The sequence below is a fragment of the Hemiscyllium ocellatum genome, chromosome 9 (assembly GCF_020745735.1).
Source record: "Hemiscyllium ocellatum isolate sHemOce1 chromosome 9, sHemOce1.pat.X.cur, whole genome shotgun sequence".
NCBI lineage: Eukaryota > Metazoa > Chordata > Chondrichthyes > Orectolobiformes > Hemiscylliidae > Hemiscyllium > Hemiscyllium ocellatum.
Window position 1 is genome coordinate 110521606 of NC_083409.1, and position 21943 is coordinate 110543548.

Genomic DNA, 21943 nt, shown 5'->3' on the forward strand with positions numbered 1-21943 from the left:
TGAGCAGGGATTTGCAGACTAGGTGGATTAGCCATGGGAAATGCGGGTTATAGGGGTAGGGGGTGATATGATGTTGTTTGGAGGGTCAGCGCAGACTCAGTGGGCTGACTGTTACAGTGTGGAATCCACCTAACCATTCTATGATAAAATTGAAGAATAATATAGCGCAGAAGGACATTTGGTTCGTTATGCAGAGGAACCTTGATTATCCGAAGGACACAGGCAGGAAGTATTTCATTTGGTTGAACAAATGCTGGATATCATAGCTCCTTGGATGCTGTCTGACCTGCTGCACTTTTCCAGCAACACATTTTCAGCTCTGATCTCCAGCATCTGCAGTCCTCACTTTCTCCTATCATAGTTTAGCCAAGCATCGTGACCTGGTGATCTTACCAGATATTTGAGGTTCCTCTGTGTCTGTACTAGCACTTTGAAAGAGCTATCCATAAGATATGGAGACAGAAGTAGGCCATTCAGCACAGCAAGTCTATTCCACTGGTCAATATGATCATGGCTGATTTGATAATCCTCAACTTCACTTTCCTGCCTTTCCCTCATGACCCTTGGTACCCTCATTGATTAAAAATCTCCCTCTGTCAGCCTTCAATATACTGACTGAGCCAGCCTCAACAGCTCTCTGCAGGAAAGAATTCCCCTGGTTCACCGCTCTCTGAGAGAATAAATCCCTCCTCATTTCAGTCTTAACCATTTAACCATTAACTCTGAGATTCTGCCTTCTGATCCTGAGGACTCTCCCACAAGGGGAAACACTACATTTCCTCTGCCCTGAGAATCTCTTTCAGTAACGTCACTTCTCATTTTCTTAAACTCCATTGAGTACAGGCCCAATCTACTCAACCTCTCCTCCATGAGACAGTCCTTCCATACCTGGGATCAATCAAGTGAACATTCTCAGACTCTCTGCAACAGAGTTGATCTGCGCTTAGATAGGGGCCCAAAACCAATCACAGGATTCCAGCTGTGGTCTGACTAGTGCCTAGTATAGTTTTAGCAAAGTCTCCTATATATTTCTATATTCCATTTCCTTTGAATAAAGGCCAACATCCCAATTGTTTTCCCTATTACTTGTTGAACTTGGATGCTAACCTTCTGTGATTCATGCACCAGGATACACTAATCCCTCTGCTCTGTAGCTTTCTGCAGACTTATCCCTTGTCAATCAGAACAGCCCCACTCCTGCAACCCTAGCTTCTTTTTGCCAAGCTGGTATTTATCCCATTCGATTTGTGACGTTGTGATAAAGCTGAAGATGTGTTGCTGGTTAAAGCGCAGCAGGTCAGGCAGCATCCAAGGAACAGGAAATTCGACGTTTCGGGCTAAAGCCCTTCCTGTTCCTTGGATGCTGCCTGACCTGCTGCGCTTTAAGCAGCAACACATTTTCAGCCCTGATCTCCAGCATCTGCAGACCTCACTTTTTACTCGACGTTGTGATAAAACCAGCTTCCTTCAGTGTTTCAGAGAGTTCTGTCCAAATTATACCAGCTCACTGTTTTGAATTTCTTCATGTGACCTTTTGTGGCACCACATTGTGTGGGATAGCAGGGTCACAGGTCATAGAATCCCTACAGTGTGGAAACAGGTCACTCCACACTGACCCTTCGAAGAGCATCCTACCCAGACTCCCCCACCCCAATAACGCTGCATTTCCTACGGCTAACCCACCTAACCTACATATCCCTAGACACTATGGGCAATTCAGCTCGGCCAATCCACCCTAACCTGCACAGCCTTGGACTGTGAAAGGAGACCCACACAGACATGGGGGAGAATGTGCAAACTTCACACAGACTGTGGCCGAGGCTAGAATCGAACCTGGGTCCCTGACGCTGTGAGGCAACAGTGAGCCACCATGCTACACCATAATTGTTTTGCACGGGCACTTATTATTATAATTAAAACCCTCCACACTTAACACCTTGCTGCTAACTAACACCTGAGTCAGGAGATAGGAGTAGGCCATTCAGTCGCTTGAGCCTGCTCCAACAAAGTAATGGCGAATTCATTGTGGCCCCAGCCTGGGTTCCTGCTAACCGTCCAGTCATCTTTGACTCCCTTTGTGAGTCAAGAATTCATCCAGCTCTCCCTTAGTAATGTTCTGGACAAGAGAAGCCCACAGACTCTCAACCCTCTGAGAGAGGAAAAGAAAACTTAGGCTCGAGAAAGAAGAAGGTCTCAATCCTGAAGAAGGGCTCATGCCCGAAACATTGACTCCCCTGCTCCTTGGATGCTGCCTGACCTGCTGTGCTTTTTCAGCAACACATTTTCAGCTCGAGAAAGGAGAGCCCTTTTTCTGAGACTGTGCCCCCTCGTTGCTGAGCCTCAGAGTCTGAGCATCCACCATGTCAGGCCCCCCCCCCCCCCCCAGATCTTATACATTTTAAGAGCAAAGTTGTTTTTTTCTGAACTTCAGCTGTTAGAGATCCAAATCGCCCAGTGTTCCTCCTAGGTCAGCTCTCTCTCTCTTCCCAGGAATAGAATCCTGAGGGCGGTCACACCCAACACCAACCAGGGTCACTTGGAGTGGGAGGTCAGAACGGTCAATAAGGGGTCAGGAACAGGAGCGGGCATCAGCAGAGACATAAAATGTGTCGCAAGCAGACAGCAGCTCAGAATTTCACGCGACAGGATGTGGATTTGACACAAAAAGCACCATTTCCTGCCCCCAAGCTGCAGCTCTGTAAAAATTCAATGAATATGCTATCTGGGATCCCGCCTTCAAACCGTAGACCATGGAGGCACAGAGAGCACCAGGAAGGTGTCTCAGCTAACTCAGTGACAATGAAACTGCTCCCCCCACCTCCCCTCTCTGCTCTTTCCCTATCGCCCTGAACATTTCCCCTTTCCAATGATGAGAGTGCAGACATATCCCATGGCATAAGCTTGCTTTATAAATACGCACACGCCATCTAAAAAAACGCTAAAGTAAACTTTATTTAGAACATAGAAAAATACAGCGCAGTACAGGCCCTTCGGCCCTCGATGTTGCGCCGACCAAATCCTACCTAACCTACACTAGCCCAATAACTTCCATATGCTTATCCAATGCCCGCTTAAATGACCATAAAGAGGGAGAGTTCACCACTGCTACTGGCAGGGCATTCCATGAACTCTCAACCCGCTGCGTAAAGAATCTACCCCTAACATCTGTCCTATACCTACCACCCCTTAATTTAAAGCTGTGTCCCCTTGTAACAGCTGACTCCATTAGCGGTAAAAGGTTCTCAGTGTCTACCCTATCTAAACCCCTAATCATCTTGTACACCTCTATCAAATCTCCCCTAAACCTTCTTTTCTCCAATGAGAACAGGCCCAAGTGCCTCAGCCTTTCCTCATACGATTTTCCTACCATTCCAGGCAACATCCTGGTAAACCTCCTCTGCACTCGTTCCAATGCCTCCACATCCTTCCTATAGTATGGCTGCACACAATACTCCAGATGAGGCCGCACCAGAGTCTTATACAACTGCAACTTCTTTCTCTTCACCTCAGTATTTTTATTTCCATTTTCAAAGGTTTGTTGGTTTTCTGCCATTCTTTATTTCAGAGTTTTTGCTGTTACCATGCATGTTCCTGGGTGCCAGCAACCCAACCTTCAGATTATTGGGGTGGCTCGGTGGCTCAGTGGTTAGCACTGCTGCCTTGCAGCGCCAGGGACCCGGGTTCGATTCCAGCCTCGGTTGACTGTGTCTGTCTGTGTGGAGTTTGTACATTGCCCCCGTGTCTGCGTGGGTTTCTTCCAGGTGCTCTGGTTTCCTCCCACAGTCCCAAAGATGTGCAAATTAGGCGGATTGGCCATGCGAAATTGCCCATAGTGTGTCGACTAGGTGGGTTAGCCATGCGGAATGCAGAGTTGTGGGACTGGTCTGAGTGGGATGTTCTTAGGAGGTCCAGTATGGACTTGATGGGCCAAATGGTCTGCTCCCATGCTGTAGGGATTCTATTACTTGCAGCTTCCCTATGAAAATTCTTCCAGAACCTGTTCCTTTCAAGCAGTATATTCCAGACTGCAACAGGAACAATATTTTCAGTTCTTACTCCCATTCTGATTTTGTGACCATTATCTTAAATCTATCTATTGTTGGAAAAAGCAGAACTTTTATCAAAGCTTTTTGTCTTGTTCACATTTGTATAGTGAATGATAAGGGGCCTTTGACAAAATGTGCCTTTTCCTTTGTGGTAATTCTCAAGTTCTCAGGATAGCACTTTGGACCTTAAACCTCTATCTTGTGTAATGCCGCAGGATCTCAGGGTTGGGTTTCCAATCGGGAGCAAGTGACGACTGCAGATGCTGGACCTCGGAGCCATGAGAGTGGTGCTGGAAAAGCACAGCAGGTCAGGCAGCATCCGAGGAGCAGGAGAATCGACATTTCGGGCATAAGCCCTTCATCAGGAATGAGGCTTGTGGGCCAAGGAGGCTGAGAGATAAATGGGAGGGGTTGGGGGGGAAGGTAGCTGGGAAAGCGATAGGTGAATGAAGATGAGGAAGAAGGTGATGGGGAGGGGGCAATGATGGACATATCCAGAGGGCGGTGCTCAGTTGGAAGGTTGGGACTGGGATATATGGGGGGAGGGGAAATGAGGAACCAATTCCACCTCAAAGTCCCAGATGGCCTCCTCCTTCCACGATCGCAACTTCCCTTCCCACGTGGTTGACGATGCCCTCTGGCGTATCTCATCCACTTCACACACCACATGCCCCTCAACCTCACCCCTCTCAACACAACAAGGCCCGAACCCCACCTCACCCCCCGGTTCTCACCTTCCACCCCACCGACCTCTGCATTCAACGCATCATTTTCCGCCACCTACAAATGGACCCCACCACCAAAGATATATTTCTCCCCCTAATCCTATCAGCATTCTGAAAAGACCATTCCCTCCGCAACTCCCTCGTCAGGTCCATGCCCCCCCCCCCCCCCCACCACCACCACCACCAGCCCACACCCCACCGCAGGAAGGGCTAAGCCTGCGCCCACACCACTCCCCTCACCCCCATCCAAGGCCCCAAGGGGTCCTTCCACATCCATCAGAAATCTACCTGTACATCACCCAATATCATCTGTTGCACCCGGTGTGGTCCCCTCTACATCGGAGAGACAGGACGCCTTCTTGCAGATCATTTCAGACAACATCTCTGGGACTCCCGCGCCCACCAACCCCACTGCCCTGTGGCTGAACGCTTCAACTCCACCTCCCACTCCGTCAAGGACAGGCAGGTCCTGGGCCGCCTCCACCCGACGCCTTGAGGAGGAACACCTCATAGTCCGCCTTGGGACCCTGCAACCACACGGGATCAATGTGGATTTCAACAGCTTCCTCATTTCCCCTCTTTCCCTCCCCCCTCACATTATTCCAATCCCAACCCTCCAACTTGGCACCACCCTCCGGACCCATCCACCACAAACCCCCCCACCCCAATCTATCACCTTCTCCCTCACCCTCATCTACCCATCGCTTTGTCAGCTACCTTTCCCCAAACCCCACCCACCTCCCACGTGGGAAGGGAAGTTGCGATCGTGGAAGAAGGAGGCCACCTGGGACTTTGAAGTGGAATTAGTTCCTCATTTCCCCTCTCCCATTATATCCCAGTCGCAAGCTTCCAACTCAGCACCACCCTCTGGATCTGTCCATCATTGCCCCCTCCCCCCACCACCATCCCCAACCTATCACCTTCTTCCTCATCTTCATCCACCTATCTCTTTCCCAGCTACCTTCCCCCCCCAACCCCACCCCCCTCCTATTTATCTCTCAGCCTCCTTGGCCCACAAGCCTCATTCCTGATGAAGGGCTTTTGCCCAAACGTGGATTCTGCTGCTCCTCGGATGCTGCCTGACCTGCTGTGCTTTTCCAGCACTACACCCATGGGTTTCTAATCCCCAAAGGCCTGACCTCAGTTCCTTGTTCATTATTTAATCTGTTCTTTATGCCCCCACAGCCCGACAGAAAATGGGAAGCTGCTTGATCCTGCGGAATGGACAATTTTAGACGTTTTCAATTACTTCAAGAAAGCTGGCTTTGAAGACCAGGCTGTCGCCTTCCAGGAACAGGTGGGTTTGGTTTGTTGGAACCTTTACAGAAGTCTCAGCTCCAGTTCTGCAGAGGATGTTACGGCATTTGATAGCCCATCAGATGTCCAGCAGGCCATGTCCAAATGCAGCAAGATCTGGACAGTATCCAAATCTGCACTGACAAGTGACAAATAACATGAATGCCACACAAATGCCAGACAGTGACCATCTACAGTGGGCTGAAGAATGGCAGATGGAGTTTAGATTAGAGTGGTGCTGGAAAAGCACAGCAGGAAAGGCTTTTGCCCGAAATGTCAATTTTCCTGCTCCTCGGATGCTGCCTGACCTGCTGTGCTTTTCCAGCACCACTCTAATCTAAACTCTGATTTCCAGCATCTGCAGTCCTCGATTTTTGCCTTGATGGAGTTTACGGTCTATGCTCAAGTAACAGTTGATCTCATGTAAAATTTGACCCCCACTTTTTGGCAAAAAAATCTGGAATTTTCTGTGTGTCTCATATAACAGTCAACCCGAGTTGTTCACAAATAACGGGTGATAATTTTGTGAGCGATTGGTATTATCCTGTATGTAAATGTTGCAATTTTTTGGGCTATTATGTGTTTTGATTTACAATTCACACCAACTCGGTATAAAAGTTTCTGACGCAGAAGGTCAGAGTCGGCTGACAACCTCCCTTTGTGTGCAGTTCAGCTTATCATAATTTGTTGTTTTTTCTTTATCTGTCTGGAGATCAGTTGGGTTTCTGCTAATGGGATGGTGTTTCGGACTGTATTTTAGCCCCTCAAAAATAGTATCCATGTAATAGTGGACCCCATACATTTAACCTTAAAAGATAGTCTAAAACGTGTGGCTTTTACATGAGTGTATATATATGGTAATTTAGTTAAATGCAAGGTATTGCAGTTTGATAAACCAACAATGGAGCAGGATTTATACAATTAAAAGTAGTGGGGAGTGTTGTAGAACAGAGACCAAGGGGTTCAGGTACACATTCTCTGAATTTTGTGTCACAGGTAGACAGGGTATTTAAGAAACTGTTTAGCATGCTTGCCTTCACTGCTCAGATCATTTGGATATAGGAGTTGGGATGTCATGTTTAAGATACTATGGGACAGTACTGAGGCCTCTTCTGGAGTACTGTGTCCAGTTCTGGTCTTCCCTGTTTTAGGAACGATATTATCAACCTGGAGAGGTTTCAGAAAAGATTTACCAGGATAATGCTGGATATGGAAGGTTTAATTTCTAGGGATAGGCTGGGACTTATTTCATTGGAGTGTTGGAGGTTGAGGGGTGACCTTATAAAGGTTTATAAAATCACGAGGGGTGTGATAAGGTGAATGGCAGATGTCTTTACCCAAGGTTGGGGGATTTCCAGCTTAGGGAGCATATTTTTGAGGTGAGAGGAGAAAGATTTAAAAAGGACATGAGGAGCAACTTTTTCACCGATGGTAGTTTGTGTGTGGAATGAATTTGCAGAGGAAGTGGGGGATATGGGTACAGTTATAGTGTTTAAAAGACATTTGGATAAGTACATGAATAAGAAATGTTCGGATGAATATGGACATAGCGCAGGCAGGTGGGACTGGTTTCGTTTGGGATTATGGTCGGCATGGACTGGTTAGACCGAAGGGTCTGCATCCGCACTATTCAATGGTGTTGCCATCACTGAATCCCCCACTATCAATGTCCTGTGGGTTACCATTGACCAGAAATTCAACTGGGCTCGCCATTAGGAATACAGTGTTTAAGAATCCTGTAGTAAGTAACTCACTTCCTGAATCCCTAAAGTCTGTCCACCATCTACAAGGCGCAAGTCAGGAATGTGAGGGAATACTCTCCACTTGTCTGGATGGGTGCAGCCCCAACAACATTCAAGAAGCTCAACACTGTCCTGGACAAAGCAGGCCCTGCTTGATTGACACTGCATCCACAGCCGCTCCCTCCACCACCGACCCTGTGTCGCAGCAGAGTGTACCAGCTACAAGCTGCACTGCAGCGAATCACCAAGGCACCTCAGACAGCACCTTCCAAACCTAGGACCACTTCCATCTAGAAGGACAAGAGCAGCAGGTACATGGGAACACCACCCCCTGAACGTTCCCCTCAAAGTCACACCCCACCCTGACTTGGAAATATATTGTCGTTCCTTCACTATCGTTGGGTCAAAATCCTGGAAGTCCCTCCCTGAGGACACGGACTGCAGCGTTTCAAGAAGGCAGTTCACCCCCACCTTCTCCAGGGGCAAGTAGGGATCAGTAATAAATGGTTGTCTAATCAATTATGCTTAACTTGTTTCCTCATGGCTTCAGATATAAGTCATAGAGTCTCAAAGCATATAAACATGCCCTTCAGCCCACCATGTCTGTACTGACCAATAGACATCAAAGTACACTACTCCCATGAAGCTGCTGCTTTAGTGATGAGCGTACCTATCTCCCCCACTCTCATACAGAAATCTCCATCTTTCTACCACCTTCTGGGTCAGAACAAAATCCCTCCGATCTGCTCTGAACTAAACTCATTCCCTCCATTCTTAGGAACATCTGCCACAGGAGATGCTTCTCAGAACCATGTGGACATCAATCAGACTACCCCTGCCGCTCCCCAGTTTCCTCTGCTCCAGGCAAAACAAACCCAAACTATCCAGTCTCTCCTCATGCCTGAGACTGTTTTGTCCCAGTTAATATCCTGGTGAATCTCCTCTGCATCCTCTCCTGTGCACTCGCATCTCTCTGATAGTGTGGTGGTTAATGTTGCACACAGTATTCCATCTGTGGCCTAACCAATGGCCATGAAAGAATTTTTAAAAATCTGTCCATAAAACTTTCCATCTCTTTCAGTCTTTCCATTTCTCTCCCTCTCTGTCTGTCTGTCTGTCTGTCTGTCTTTCTCCCTCTCTCATCCTTTGGGACACTATTTAAACCTCCTTTCTTGACCCTACCAGAAGAATGTGGAGGCTTTGGAGAGGGTACAGAAACTGTTTGCTGGGATGGTATCATGTTTGGACGGTATTAGCTATGAGGAGAGATTGGACAAACTTGACTTGTTTTCACTTGAACACCAGAGGCTGAAGGGTGACCAGATAGAAGTTTACAAAATTGAGAGGCTTGGCTAGAATGGATAGTTGAAGTCTTCGTCACAGGGTAGAAATGTCAGTGACTGGGGGAGCACAAGTTTAGGGTAAAAGGAGGGATGTTTGAAGGAGATATGAGAGGCAGGTTTTTTTATGCAGAGGATGGTAAGTAGCTGGAAAGTGCTGCCAGAGGAGGTAGCAGAGGTGGATACAATACCAATATGTGAGAGGCACCTTGACAGATACATGAATAGGCAGCGAATAGAGGGATATGGACCGTGTAGAGACAAAAGGCTTTTGATTTATGAAGGTTTCATGTGGTAGTGCAGGTTGATGGGCCGAAGGGCCTGTTCCAGTGCTGTACTGTTCTTTGTTCATGATTTGCCATTACAAGGGTTTGGTTTTGTGTTGCTTTGATAACGTGACAGTGAGCACTCGTGACTAATTTCGAGCTGTCCATGAGACCGGTCTGCTTCATTTATTAAAAATAAGCTTGTCTGCTGTATTTATTAACTCTTACAGCTACAAATGGTCCTATAGTGTTCAGATGGGTCTGCAGCAAGGTAATGGTTAATAGATTACCTTGTTTGGGATTGCACTATTGTGTGAATCGAAGCTTCAGAAGACAATAGCCATCTCCTTGTGTGCTCTCGGTTTGTACAGTAGATGGCGCCCAGTGTATGATCTATCAATCCCCTGAAGCAAAGACTGAAAAAATATGGACCATCTAAACAAACCTCAAGGAGGGTGGGGTGGGGTGGGGGGAGTGAAGGGAACAGCCAGTGTACAGAGCAAGTGCATGACTGGGAGAGTGTGTCCAAATAATACCGAGTGAATGGGAAGGGGATCTGACAGAGGAATGTTGCTTTAAGACATGTGTGAAATGGAGGTGCAGAGGGAGCACTCAGAGCAGATACCAAGCCAGCAGCTGGCTGATTTTGGGACTGCAGCTAACACCATGTTTCAGACGGATTACTCTGCATCAGTTCTTGCTGTTCTCCACTTTCTCATCTCCTCCTTCTCCATCCAGACTTTTTCCCTTCTTTCTAAAGATGCACTTGAGGAGCTGTCAGGTTAGAGGAGGAAGGAATTAACGGGTAGATTGATCAGGTGAAATGAAGCAGGTAGGAAGAGGCTTGTAAGGTACGTCAAATGTGACAGGACACGGTGTTTGGGGTAATATTATTGGGCTTGTAATCTGAATGCCCACGCTAATGTTCAGGCTGCTTTCCCTGGAGGCTGAGGGCTGTCCTTATAGAGGTTTACAAAATCATGAGGGGCTCGGATAGGGTAAACAGACATGGTCTTTTTACCCAGGGTAGGGGAATCCAAAACCAGAGGGCATACGTTTAAGATGAGCAGGGAAAATATTTAAAAGGGATCTAAGGGGCATCGTTTACATGCAAGGGTGGTACGTGTATGGAATGAGCTACCAAGAGGAAGTGGTGGAGGCTGGTACAATTACAACAATTAAAAGGCATCTGGATGGGTATATGAATAGGAAGGGTTTAGAGGAATATGGGCCATGTGCTGGGAAATGAGACTAGATTAACTTCGGATATTTGGGTGGCATAGATGAGTTGGACCGAAGGGACTGTTTCTGTGCTGTATATCTCTATGACATTTATTATTGGGAATAAATGTTGACATCCCAAATGAGCAGCTGTTGAAACTTTGATTCAATTTAATGACAATTAAGTGGAACCTGACAGTAAGTCAAAAGTCACCATGACAGTGACTTTCATCAATTGTTGTAAACCCCCTTCTGGTCCAGTGATCTCCTTTTAGGGGGGGAGATCTGCCCTCTTTACACAGTCAGGCCGACACCTGACTCCAGCCCCACAGCAATATGGCTGACACTGAACAGCCCTCTGAGCAAGCCAGTGTTCATGGATAATTAGGGATGGGCAATAAATAAAAGTAAGTGTTGGGCACGCTAAGCAGGTCAAGTAGAATCTGTGGAGAAAGAAACGGTGATAACATTTGGAATCTGTTACATCTTCCTCCGAAGCAACAAGTGGGGAAGGGTAATAGACAATAGGTGCAGGAGTAGGCCATTCTGCCCTTCGAGCCTGCACCACCATTCAATATGATCATGGCTGATCATCCTCAATCAGTATCCTGTTCCTGCCTTATCTCCATAACCCTTGATTCCACTATCCTTGAGAGCTCTATCCAACTCTTTTTTTCTTAAATGAATCCAGAGACTGCGCCACCACTGCCCTCTAGGGCAGAGCATTCCACACAGCCACCACTCTCTGGGTGAAGAAGTTTCTCCTTATCTCTGTCCTAAATGGTCTACCCCGTATTTTTAAGCTGTGTCCTCTGGTTCGGCACTCACCCATCAGCAGAAACATGTTTCCTGCCTCCACAGTGTCCAATCCTTTAATAATCTTATGTCTCAATCAGATCCCCTCTCAGTCTTCTAAACTCAAGGGAATACAAGCCCAGTCGCTCCAGTCTTTTAGTGTAAGGTAATCCCACCATTCCAGGAATTGACCTCGTGAACCTACCCTGCGCTCCCTCAATAGCCAGAATGTCTTTCCTCCAATTTGGAGACTAGAATTGCACACAGTACTCCAGGTGTGGTCTCACCAGGGCCCTGCACAGCTGCAGAAGAACCTCTTTGCTTCTATACTCAATCCTTCTTGTTATGAAGGCCAGCATGCTATTAGCCTTCTTCACTACCTGCAATACCTGCATGCTTGCCTTCAGTGACTGGTGTACAAGAACACCCAGATCTCTCTGTACTGCCCCTTTACCTAAATTGATTCCATTGAGGTAGTAATCTGCCTTCCTGTTCTTGCCACCAAAGTGGATAACCATACATTTATCCACATTAAACTGCATCTGCCACGCATCTGACCACTCACCTAACTTGTTCAGGTCACCCTGTAATCTCCTAACGTCCTCCTCACATTTCACCCTGCCACCCAGCTTAGTATCATCAGCAAATTTGCTAATGTTATTACTAATACCATCTTCTATAACATTAATGTATATTATAAAAAGCTGCAGTCCCAGTACTGATCCCTGCAGGCAGGTGGGACAGGACAAGAGGGGAGAGGGTGAGGGAGCTGAGAGATAGGCAATGCCAATGGTTGTAAAGAAGGGAAACAGATGGGCAGCATGGTGGCTCAGTGGTTAGCACTGCTGTCTTATGGACTTGGGTTCGATTCCAGCTTCAGGTGACTGTGTGGAGTTTGCACATTCTCCCCGTGTCTGTGTTGGGTTCCTCCAGGTTCTCTGGTTTCCTCCCACAATCTAAAAATGTTCAGGTTGGGTGAATTGGCCATGCTAAATTGCCCATAGTGTCCAGGGGTGTGTAGGTTAGGGGCATTAGTCAGGGGAAGTGTTGAGTAATAGGGTAGGGGAATGGGTCTGGGTGGGTTACTCTTCAGAGGGTTGGTATGGACTTGTTGGGCCGAAGGGCCTGTAATCACACTGTAGGGATTCTATGATTCAGATCCACAGTAGGGTGTTAATGGCAGGAGAAAGGTCAGCTCTGTTGAAAACCATGAAATGGGGTTATTTGTTCGGAGGTGGGGGAAGCAGAGGTAATGCAGTGGACACACAAGTAGTTTAGAGGCTTTCAAACTGCCTGAATGAGAAACAAGGGGTTGTTTCTGCGACTTGTGGTGGGCTGGACTGGAAATCTGCAGCACTCCACAGACAGGGGTGTGGGTGTGAGTGCAGACCGGGCCAGGTGAGGGTATTAAAACAGCAGGCCAGAGTCCTGCTTCAACAGAGGTGTCCTGCACAGTGCTCACCTGCGTTCCTTGTGGTCTTGTCAGCGTGAAATGTTGTAAGCGGTGAATACTGCGGACCCGACTGAAAGACAAACAAGTAAAGTTACTGCATCACCTGGACAATGAGAAGGCAGGTCTCACTCCTTCTGTCCACTGGATGGTGGGGTAGCGATGAGAGTGATAGGGAATGTCCCTCTGTGACTGCTCTTCGGAATGCTGACACAGGGAGAGGACGATGTGTTTGATGGTCTCATCCTGCTGGAGGTGGCAGGAATGGCCTCCCTTGAATGTGGAGATCAGTGAAGAAAGTGCAAAGTTCTGGGAGGGAAATGGGTTTGACATAGTTGAGAGTCCTGCCAATTGTAAGGGAGCTGCCCACTCCTCATCCTGAAGGAAAATGAAAGCGTGTTGTGAGTGCCCTTGTGGAAAGCAATGTTTTCGACACCGATCTGGACAGAGATGGAGAAACTGGGAGAATAAGTGGAGTTCTGACAGGAAACCTGGTGTGGGGAAAGTATAATTGAGGCAGCTGTGGGAGACAGTGGGTTTGTCAGTGAATGTTAGTGAAAATAAAAGCTTCCCCAGAAATGGAGAGAGAGAAACCACGGAATGGAAGAGTCAGAGATGGACTGGGCAAAGCTGAGAGTAGGATGGGAACTGGCAGCAGCACTGAGGAATGTCAAGAGCAGGCAATGGCATGGAGCACAGTCATCGCTGGACAGGAAATAAGGTTGTGAAACGAATCCCAAATGTGACTAGGCCAAGGATTGCTCCATAAACCGCACACAAGAACAGGCAAAACTGTCTCACGTACAGCTACCATGGCAACGCCTTTTACTTGGAGGAAGTGAGACCATTTTAAAGGAGAAATTATTCAATGAGACCACAAACTCAGCTGAGTGGAAGTTTTACTACAATTACACAAAGCGCGAGTCAAACCACAGCTGGAATACGGTGAAGAGTTTTAGGGCCCTTACCGAAGGAAAGATTAGATTACTTACAGTGTGGAAACAGGCCCAACAAGTCCACACTGACCCGCCAGCCACCCAGACCCATTCCCCTACATTTACCCCTTCACCAACACTATGGGCAATTTAGCATGGCCAATTCACCTGACCTGCACATCTTTGGACTGTGGGAGGAAACTGGAGCACCCGGAGGAAACCCACACAGACACGGGGAGAATTTGCAAACTCCACACAGACAGTCGCCTGAGTCGGGAATTCAACCTGGGTCTCTGGCGCTGGGAGGCAGCAGTGCTAACCACTGTGCCACCGTGCTGCACCGGGGACAGTCCAGAGAACGTTCACAGGCTGATCCCAGGGAGGAAGGGGCTGGCTTATGAAGAAAAGTTGAGTAGATTGGGCCTGGACTCGTTGAAATGAAGAAGAATGAGAGGAGACTTTATTAAAACGTGCAAGATTCTTAGAGACCTTGACAGGGTGGATGTGGAAAGGTTATTTCCCTTGTGGAAGAGTTCCGGTCCAGAGATCGTAGCTCAGCAGAAGGGATTACATATTTAAGACAAAAAGGAACTGTCCTCTGAGGTAGTGAGTCCGTGGAGTTGTTCACCATAGAGGGCTGTTGGGGCTGGGTCATTAGAAATGTACACAGCTGAGATCGATTTTTAATCAGGAAGGGTCATGGGGTAAGGACTGAAAACTGGAGTCGAGGATGATCCAATCAGCCATGATCTGATTGAATGTCAGAGCAGATTTGACGGGCTGAATAGCCTACCTCTGTTCCTACATGTGACAGAGCATGGTGGTGAGTGGTTTAGATGGGGCTTCTGTTCAATGAGGAAGTGAGGGTCCCTCCGAGCAGTGGGCTGGGGGAGTGGAGTGGAGGGAGCTCAGAGACTGTAAGACACTGAGGTGGTGAAGAGCAGCTGGTTCAGGCGGTGACTCCTTCCCAGCTTCAATGTGGTGAAGAATCCAGAATGTCGGTGGCCGAGTGCTGGTCTAGCCACATCCCATCGAAGGCAAAACCACAGAGAAAACTGCTGAACTGGCCAAACGAGCGGTTTGGTTTGAAATGGTAGGCAGTGTTGGCTGGCACTGATAACACCTTCAGCTAGCTCACTCATTGCGGAACACACGGTTCCCAGCACCACCATCATCACGTAGACCTCACGTCTGATACAAACACGCCAATACACGCCAGCACCATCATCATGTGTGACACCACATGTCAATACACACCAGCAACATCGTGAAGAAATCATGTGACACCACACGCTAATATATGCCAACACTGCCATCATGTAGACCTCACGTGTGACACTACACGCCAGCACCCCGCCACCATGTAGATCCCATGTGTGACACTACATGCCAATACGTGCCAGCACCGCCATTATCATGTACACCTTATGCCTATCACAAACACACGAATACACGCTAGCACCATCATCATATAGAAATCATGTCTGACACCACATGCCAATACACACCAGCACTGCCATTATCATGTACACCTCACGTCTAACACATGCCAGCACTGCCATAATGTGCACCTCACGTGTGATACCACACGCCAGTACTGCCGTCGTCATGTAAGCCTCGTGTGACACTACATGCCAATACTGCCATCATCATGTAGACCTCACATGGAATACCACATGCCTATGCGTTACTGTGCACACACCGGGATTCAGCTGCCATTTTGATCAGAGCTCCAGTGATTGGGAGGGGGTGTGAGAAAGGGGAGGAAACTCCCCCAGTGAGAAGGATAGAGGGCCCAGGAACCAGTGGCTCGGGGAGCGACAGCAAGGGGAGCCTTTCAGTGGTGGGGTGAGAAGGAGAGACCCAGAGATAGGAGGAGTAGGGGACAAGAAAAACCCACTCTCTCCCACCTCCTCACCCACCCCCCCCCCACCACCATGACCATGAACCCTGTGCATGGCTGATTAAGAGCAGTGTCTGACCCCTGTGTGTGTGTGTGTGTCTGTCACTGTCGGCAAACACAGCAGGAGCAATGCGTCACACTGTCAGAGTTTTTGTGTAACTGCGACTGTTTAAAACTGCCCGTGATTGATGTGGTTTTGGTTTTCCCTTTGTAGGAGATAGATGGCAAATCCTTACTCCTCATGAAGAGAAGCGACGTTCTGACAGGCCTCTCGATCAAGCTGGGCCCTGCACTCAAGATTTACGAGTACCACGTGAAAGCGTTACAGTTACACCACCTGAAAAGCAGCTCCCTGTAGTGCTACAGGTGGTCTGGGAACTCGCGGGTACCTTTTGGGGGTGGGTTGGTGTGGGAGAGGGAGGGGGAGGGGGTGTCGAAATCCAGCCGCCATTTCCTCACGGCTACCACCTCCCCCTCCCCAGTTCCTCCTGATGGTTGCATGTAGGACAATGTCCTCCTGTTTGTGAGTGTGGATTGCAGACGCTCGGTGTCATAGGAAATTGTTTGAGTGCTTTTCGAGACCTCGGGCAGGGAGCAGGACTTTCGATGAGGCAACACGGCTGTGTGCATCAACTCTGGGAGCTCTCTTCCATCTGCTTCTGAGTTGTGGTGCTTTGACGTCACCAGTGACTGACGTTGTGTTTACTCCGGTACACATCGTGACCTGAGGGAACTCTCAAACCCTTGACCAGACGGCTGTGGGACTCCTGCAATAATTCATTGCTTTTGACTGTGGATTTTTTGCCCTGGGCACTTTTGCAAGAGAGATAATGTCCACGTTTGCAAAATCCTCCATTTTATATTAACGTGTAGCCTTTAAGCGGGTGCAGATGGATGGCTGGAAGAGTTTACCTGGCTTTCCAGTTTTAGCGTTTGACTGACACTGTCGTTGTCAATTTTAATGTCGAAGGCTGTGTCTCGGAATGTGGCTTTGGCTCTGTGCTGAAGGGTCCGCAACTTCTGTGCATCTTTTTAGCTGAAAAGTGGGTGAGGTCGCCCAACCCAAAGTGGAAGATTTTTGGATTTTGGTCTGACCTGTCTTTCCTCGCCTCATGTTGAGCTTCAGAGGGTCAGTAACGAGGCACTCCCTTCCAGACAGGGTGGTGTTCGCTAGCTCTGTAAAGATCCCGCCCACCAACAGTTCATGGAGGGAGCCAGGCCTCAAACTGAGAGCAGCAGACACGAGACGTGATTGTCAAACCCATTTCCGGAGGGCCCGTTTGATGGTTACAGAGAAGGAGAGATGAAAAGGAGTTACTTTTCATTCATGGAAAGTGTGTGTGGTTGGCAGGGCCAGCTTACAACCATAAAATACACAAGCAGAATGAGGCCATTCAGCCCATCGAGTCTGCTCCGCCATTCAATCATGGCTGATCTGTTTCTCAACCCCATTCTCCTGCTTTCTCCCCATAACCTTTGATCTCCTTCACAGTCAAGGACCTATCTATCTGTCTTAAATACACTCAGTGACTTGGCCTCTGTAGCAATCGATTCCACAGATTCACCAACAAAAGCAGAAGTTGCTGGAAAAGCCAGTACCTGTGAAGAGAAATCGGAGTTAACATTTCAGTCCCGTGACTCTTCCACAGATTCCCCACTCCTTGGTTGCAGAAATTTCTCCCTCTCTCAGTTCTAAAGGGTCGTCCTTTCAGTCTTGAGGCTATGCCCTAGTGTTCTGGTCTCTCCTACTGGTGGGAGCATCTCCACTTCCACTCACCCAGGCCTCAGGAAATTTCAGTCAGATTCCTCTCGTCCTTCTAAACTCCATTGAGTACAGACCCAGAGTTCTCAAATGACAATCCCTTCATCCCCAGGATCATTCCTGTAAACTCCTCCGGACACCCACTAATTCCAGCAGATCCAGGGTGGCACGGTGGCACAGTGGTTAGCACTGCTGCCTCACAGCGCCAGGGACCTGGGTTCGATTCCTGCCTCAGGCGACTGACTGTGTGGAGTTTGCACGTTCTCCCCGTGTCTGCGTGGGTTTCCTCCGGGTGCTCCGGTTTCCTCCCACTGTCCAAAGATGTGCGGGTCAGGTGAATTGGCCATGCTAAATTGCCCGTAGTGTTAGGTAAGGGGTATGGGTGGGTTGCGCTTCGGCGGGTCGGTGTGGACTTGTTGGGCCGAAGGGCCTGTTTCCACACTGTAAGTAATCTAATCTAAAAAAAATCCTTCCTCGGATATGGGTTCCAAAACCACTCTCCGTATTCTAAATGCATCTAACTAGAGCCTTATACAGCCTCAGCAGTACATCCCTGCTCTTGTAATGAATAGCATTTATTGTCCATCCTAATTGCCCAGAGGGCAGTTAAGATTCACCCACATTGCTGTGGGTTTGGAGTCACATGTAGGCCAGACCAGGGTAAGAATGGCAGATTTCCTTCCTTAAAAACCAAGTCGGTTTTTACAACAATCAACAGTCATCTTCGTGGTTACCATTAGGCTAACTTTTTAATTCCAGATTTTCTTCTTTCTTTGAATTCAAGCTTCGAGTAAAAAATGAGGTCTGCAGATGCTGGAGATCACAGCTGAAAATGTGTTGCTGGTTAAAGCACAGCAGGTTAGGCAGCATCTCCTGATGAAGGGCTTATGCTCGAAACGTCGAATTCCCTATTCCTGAGATGCTGCCTAACCTGCTGTGCTTTAACCAGCAATACATTTTCAGTTGAATTCAAGCTTGACCATTTATCAGGGTGGGATTTGAACCCATATCCTCAGAAGGCATTCTGGACTGCTAGGCCACTGAGATTACTACTGTGCCTCTGTCTCCCCATTCAACCTCATTCCCAACCCCCATGCAGCTCAAAACGTTTGGTCATATTCTTCATGAAGGAAGTTCTGTATAATTTGCGGAATAAAATCCGTAAAAACTGTGGATGCCGTAAATCACAAACAAAACAGAATTTGCTGGAAAATCTCAGCAGGTCTGGCAGCATCTGTGGAGAGAAATCAGAGTTAATATTTCGGGTCCAGTGACACTTCAGAATAAATGGCAAGTTGACCAGGTACATACAGCACACAGACTGCAGTGGTTCAACAAAGCAGCTTAGTACCACCTTCTCGAGGAGCAAATAGGGACGAACAATAAATGCTGGGCCCAGCCAATGACACCCACGTCCTGAAAGTGAAATATTGCCCCTATTTCATATCCCCAGATTCAGAAAAGTGAGGATGGTTTAATAATTTTTACAGATTATGTTGCTGTGTTGTGTATTTACATAGAAAATTATGTAGCAGTAGTAATCTCCTTGACAATTACTATCCATCACATTTTCCATTACTAGTGACCTACACTGACCTGAAGATGAGTCATTCGCTCTCATTGTAGAAGGACGCGGCCTTTGAATCGATTTGGCAATGTAAGTTGTATGCTTAGAAGGTCCCTTTAGTTTAGTCTCTAGCACATCCCAAGATAAAATTATGAGGGGCATGGATAGGATAAATAGGCAAAGTCTTTTCCCTGGGGTGGGGGACTACAGAACTAGAGGGCATAGGTTTAGGGTGAGAGGGGAAAGATATAAAAGAGACCTGAGGGGCAACTTTTTCACACACACGGTGGTAGGTGTATGGAATGAGCTGCCAGAGGATGTGGTGGAGGCTGGTACAATTGCAACATAGAAGAGGCATTTGGATGGGGATATGAATAGGAAGGGTTTGGAGGGATATGGGCCGGGTGTTGGCAGGTGAGACTAGATTGGGTTGGGATATCTGGTCGGCATGGACGGGTGGGACCTAAGGGTCTGTTTCCATGCTGTACATCTCTATGACTCTGAGGGGCTAGGGGCCAGGTGGTATCAAGCATCATAGTTTCTATTGATACTTGTCTTCAAGCAGATAAAAGTAAGGGACAATGCAATGCTCTATCTCTCACTCTCTCTCTCTCAACCTCTCTCTCTCTCTCTCTCTCTCTCTCTCTCTCCCCCCTCAATCTCTGCCCACCTCTGAAGCAAATCTCTTTCTGCTTAGTTCTAAGTAAGGGTGGCTGGATCTGAAGTGTTAACTCTGCAGTCTCTCCACAGCGGCTGTGAGTTTCTCCCGCTGCTTCTGGTTCTTGCCGACAGTTGGTTTCTTTTCCTCTCTGCTCAAGCTATGATTGGAAGCTGAGCACACGCTGAGATATAGCAACAAGTGAAGTTGTTACAGTTCAGCGATTTTCCCCTCCATCCTTCCATTTTCACAGCCCAGTGAGAAATTTGCATAAGCAGTTGGTAGCACCACTCCAAGTCAAACTTGTGTTGCTCAGAGATGAGACATTGAGTGGCATTGCTGATTCTAATCAGCTTTAACCAAGAACCTTATGATCATGATATTGCAAAATGTGGGCTGTTTACAGTGTTATCCCAGCCTTTTTAATAGTTTATCATTGAACTTGCAACAGGCTAATACCAAATAGTTGAATTTATTTACGGTTAAGCACTACACAAAATCTAAAAGTGACAACAGGGAATGAAGATGAGTCATATCAGACTTTAAACTTCCTCTCCCCACAGACCTGCTGAGTTTCTCTAGCACTTTCTGTTTTTATTTTAGATTTCTGGCATCTGCAGTACTTTGCTTTTATTAGCCAGGTGCTGAAACCACACAATCATCTTCATTAAAATAAAGTAACCTTCCTTCAGATGGACCGCAGTGTGTCCAAGTGGCAACTCCCTTTCACCTTCTCAAGGGCAGATTGGGACGAGCAGTAACGGTTAGCCCAGACAGGGATGTCCCTGCCCTGGGGGTGAAACTATTTATAATCAGCCTGTGGCTGGGTGGGTTATCGTCATCTTTTGGGAAATGAGCTTGTGAGATTTGAGGACCAACAGGGTTTTTTTTGAATGCTGCTTTCAAGAAATATTTTGAAAAGGAGGATGGTGGGTGTGCCGTCAGAGCCCAGGTTTTGATTAGTAAAGGGAGGTCTTTTAGAACAAGGTACAATAGGAAAAGGCCCTTCAGCCCACATGACGCCAAATTAAACTCATCCCTTCTGCCTGCCCTTGGTCCATATCGCTCCATTCCTTGCATATTCATGTGCTTATCTATAAGTGTCTTAAACCTCCTTATTGTATCTGTCTCTGCCACCACCCCTGGCAGTCTCCTACCAGTCTGTGTGAAAAACCTGCTCCTCACATCTCATTTGAACTTTCCCCGTCAGCTCAAATGCATGCTCTCTAGTTTTAGATGTTTCAACTCTGGGAAAAAGATTCTAACCATCAGCCCTATCTATGCATCTCATAATTTTATAAACTCCTATCAAGTTTCCCCTCCGCCTTTGTCGCTCCAGAGAAAACAATCAAGAGTTTCTCTAGCCTCTCCTTGTAATTCATTCCGTCTAATCAAGGCAGCATCCTGGTAAACCCCTTCTACACCCTCTCTAAAGACTCCACATCCTTCCTGTAATGTGGTGACCAGAATTGAACATAATACTCTAAGTGCGGCCTAACAGAGTCTTATAAAGTTGTAACATGGCATCCTAACTCTTGTACTCAATTCGCCAACCAATAAAGACAAGCATGCCACATGCCACCTTCACCATCCTGCCTACTTGCTTGGTGAAGATTTTTACCCAAAGAGCAGAAATAAAATCCAGAAACCAAGGATATAATTTTATATCGTGGAGGACACCATTTCTTGTTAATTTAATGTAAATTTCACCAAAGGTTCTCAGACAGCACCTGTCAAACCCATCTGCAAATGTGTTGCTGGTCAAAGCACAGCAGGCCAGGCAGCATCGATGCTGCCTGGCCTGCTGTGCTTTGACCAGCAACACATTTGCAGCTGTGATCTCCAGCATCTGCAGACCTCACTTTTTACCCTGTCAAACCCATGATCATTATCATCTGGAAGACCAAGGGGCAGCAGGTACGTGGAACCATCAGCTCACTATCCTGACTTAGAAATATATTGCTGTTCCTTCACTGTCACTGGGTCAAGCTCCTGGAATCCCCACCCTAAAAGCATTGTAGGTCTATCTACAGCACAGGCACTGCAACAGTTCAAGAGATACATGGCTTGGAAAGGGTGGACGCTAGGAAATTGTTTCCGTTAGGCGAGGAGACGAGGACCCGTGGACACAGCCTAAGAATTAGAGGGGGTAAATTCAGAACAGAAATGAGGAGACATTTCTTCAGCCAGAGAGTGGTGGGCCTGTGGAATTCATTGCCGCAGAGTGCAGTGGAGGC

General features: G+C 47.6%; 1 protein-coding gene across 3 annotated transcripts in view; it reads left to right on the forward strand.

Moving 5' to 3' along the window:
• The window catches only part of samd13 (sterile alpha motif domain containing 13), a 202912-nt gene extending 181458 nt beyond the window's left edge, over positions 1-21454 (forward strand). For all 3 annotated transcript variants that reach the window (XM_060830647.1, XM_060830648.1, XM_060830649.1), the window contains 2 exons: positions 5957-6068; positions 15934-21454. In XM_060830647.1, the coding sequence (XP_060686630.1) occupies positions 5957-6068; positions 15934-16077 (256 nt within the window). In that variant the 3' untranslated portion in view covers positions 16078-21454. The remainder of the gene's footprint in view (positions 1-5956; positions 6069-15933) is intronic.
• The last annotated feature ends 489 nt before the right edge of the window (positions 21455-21943 follow it).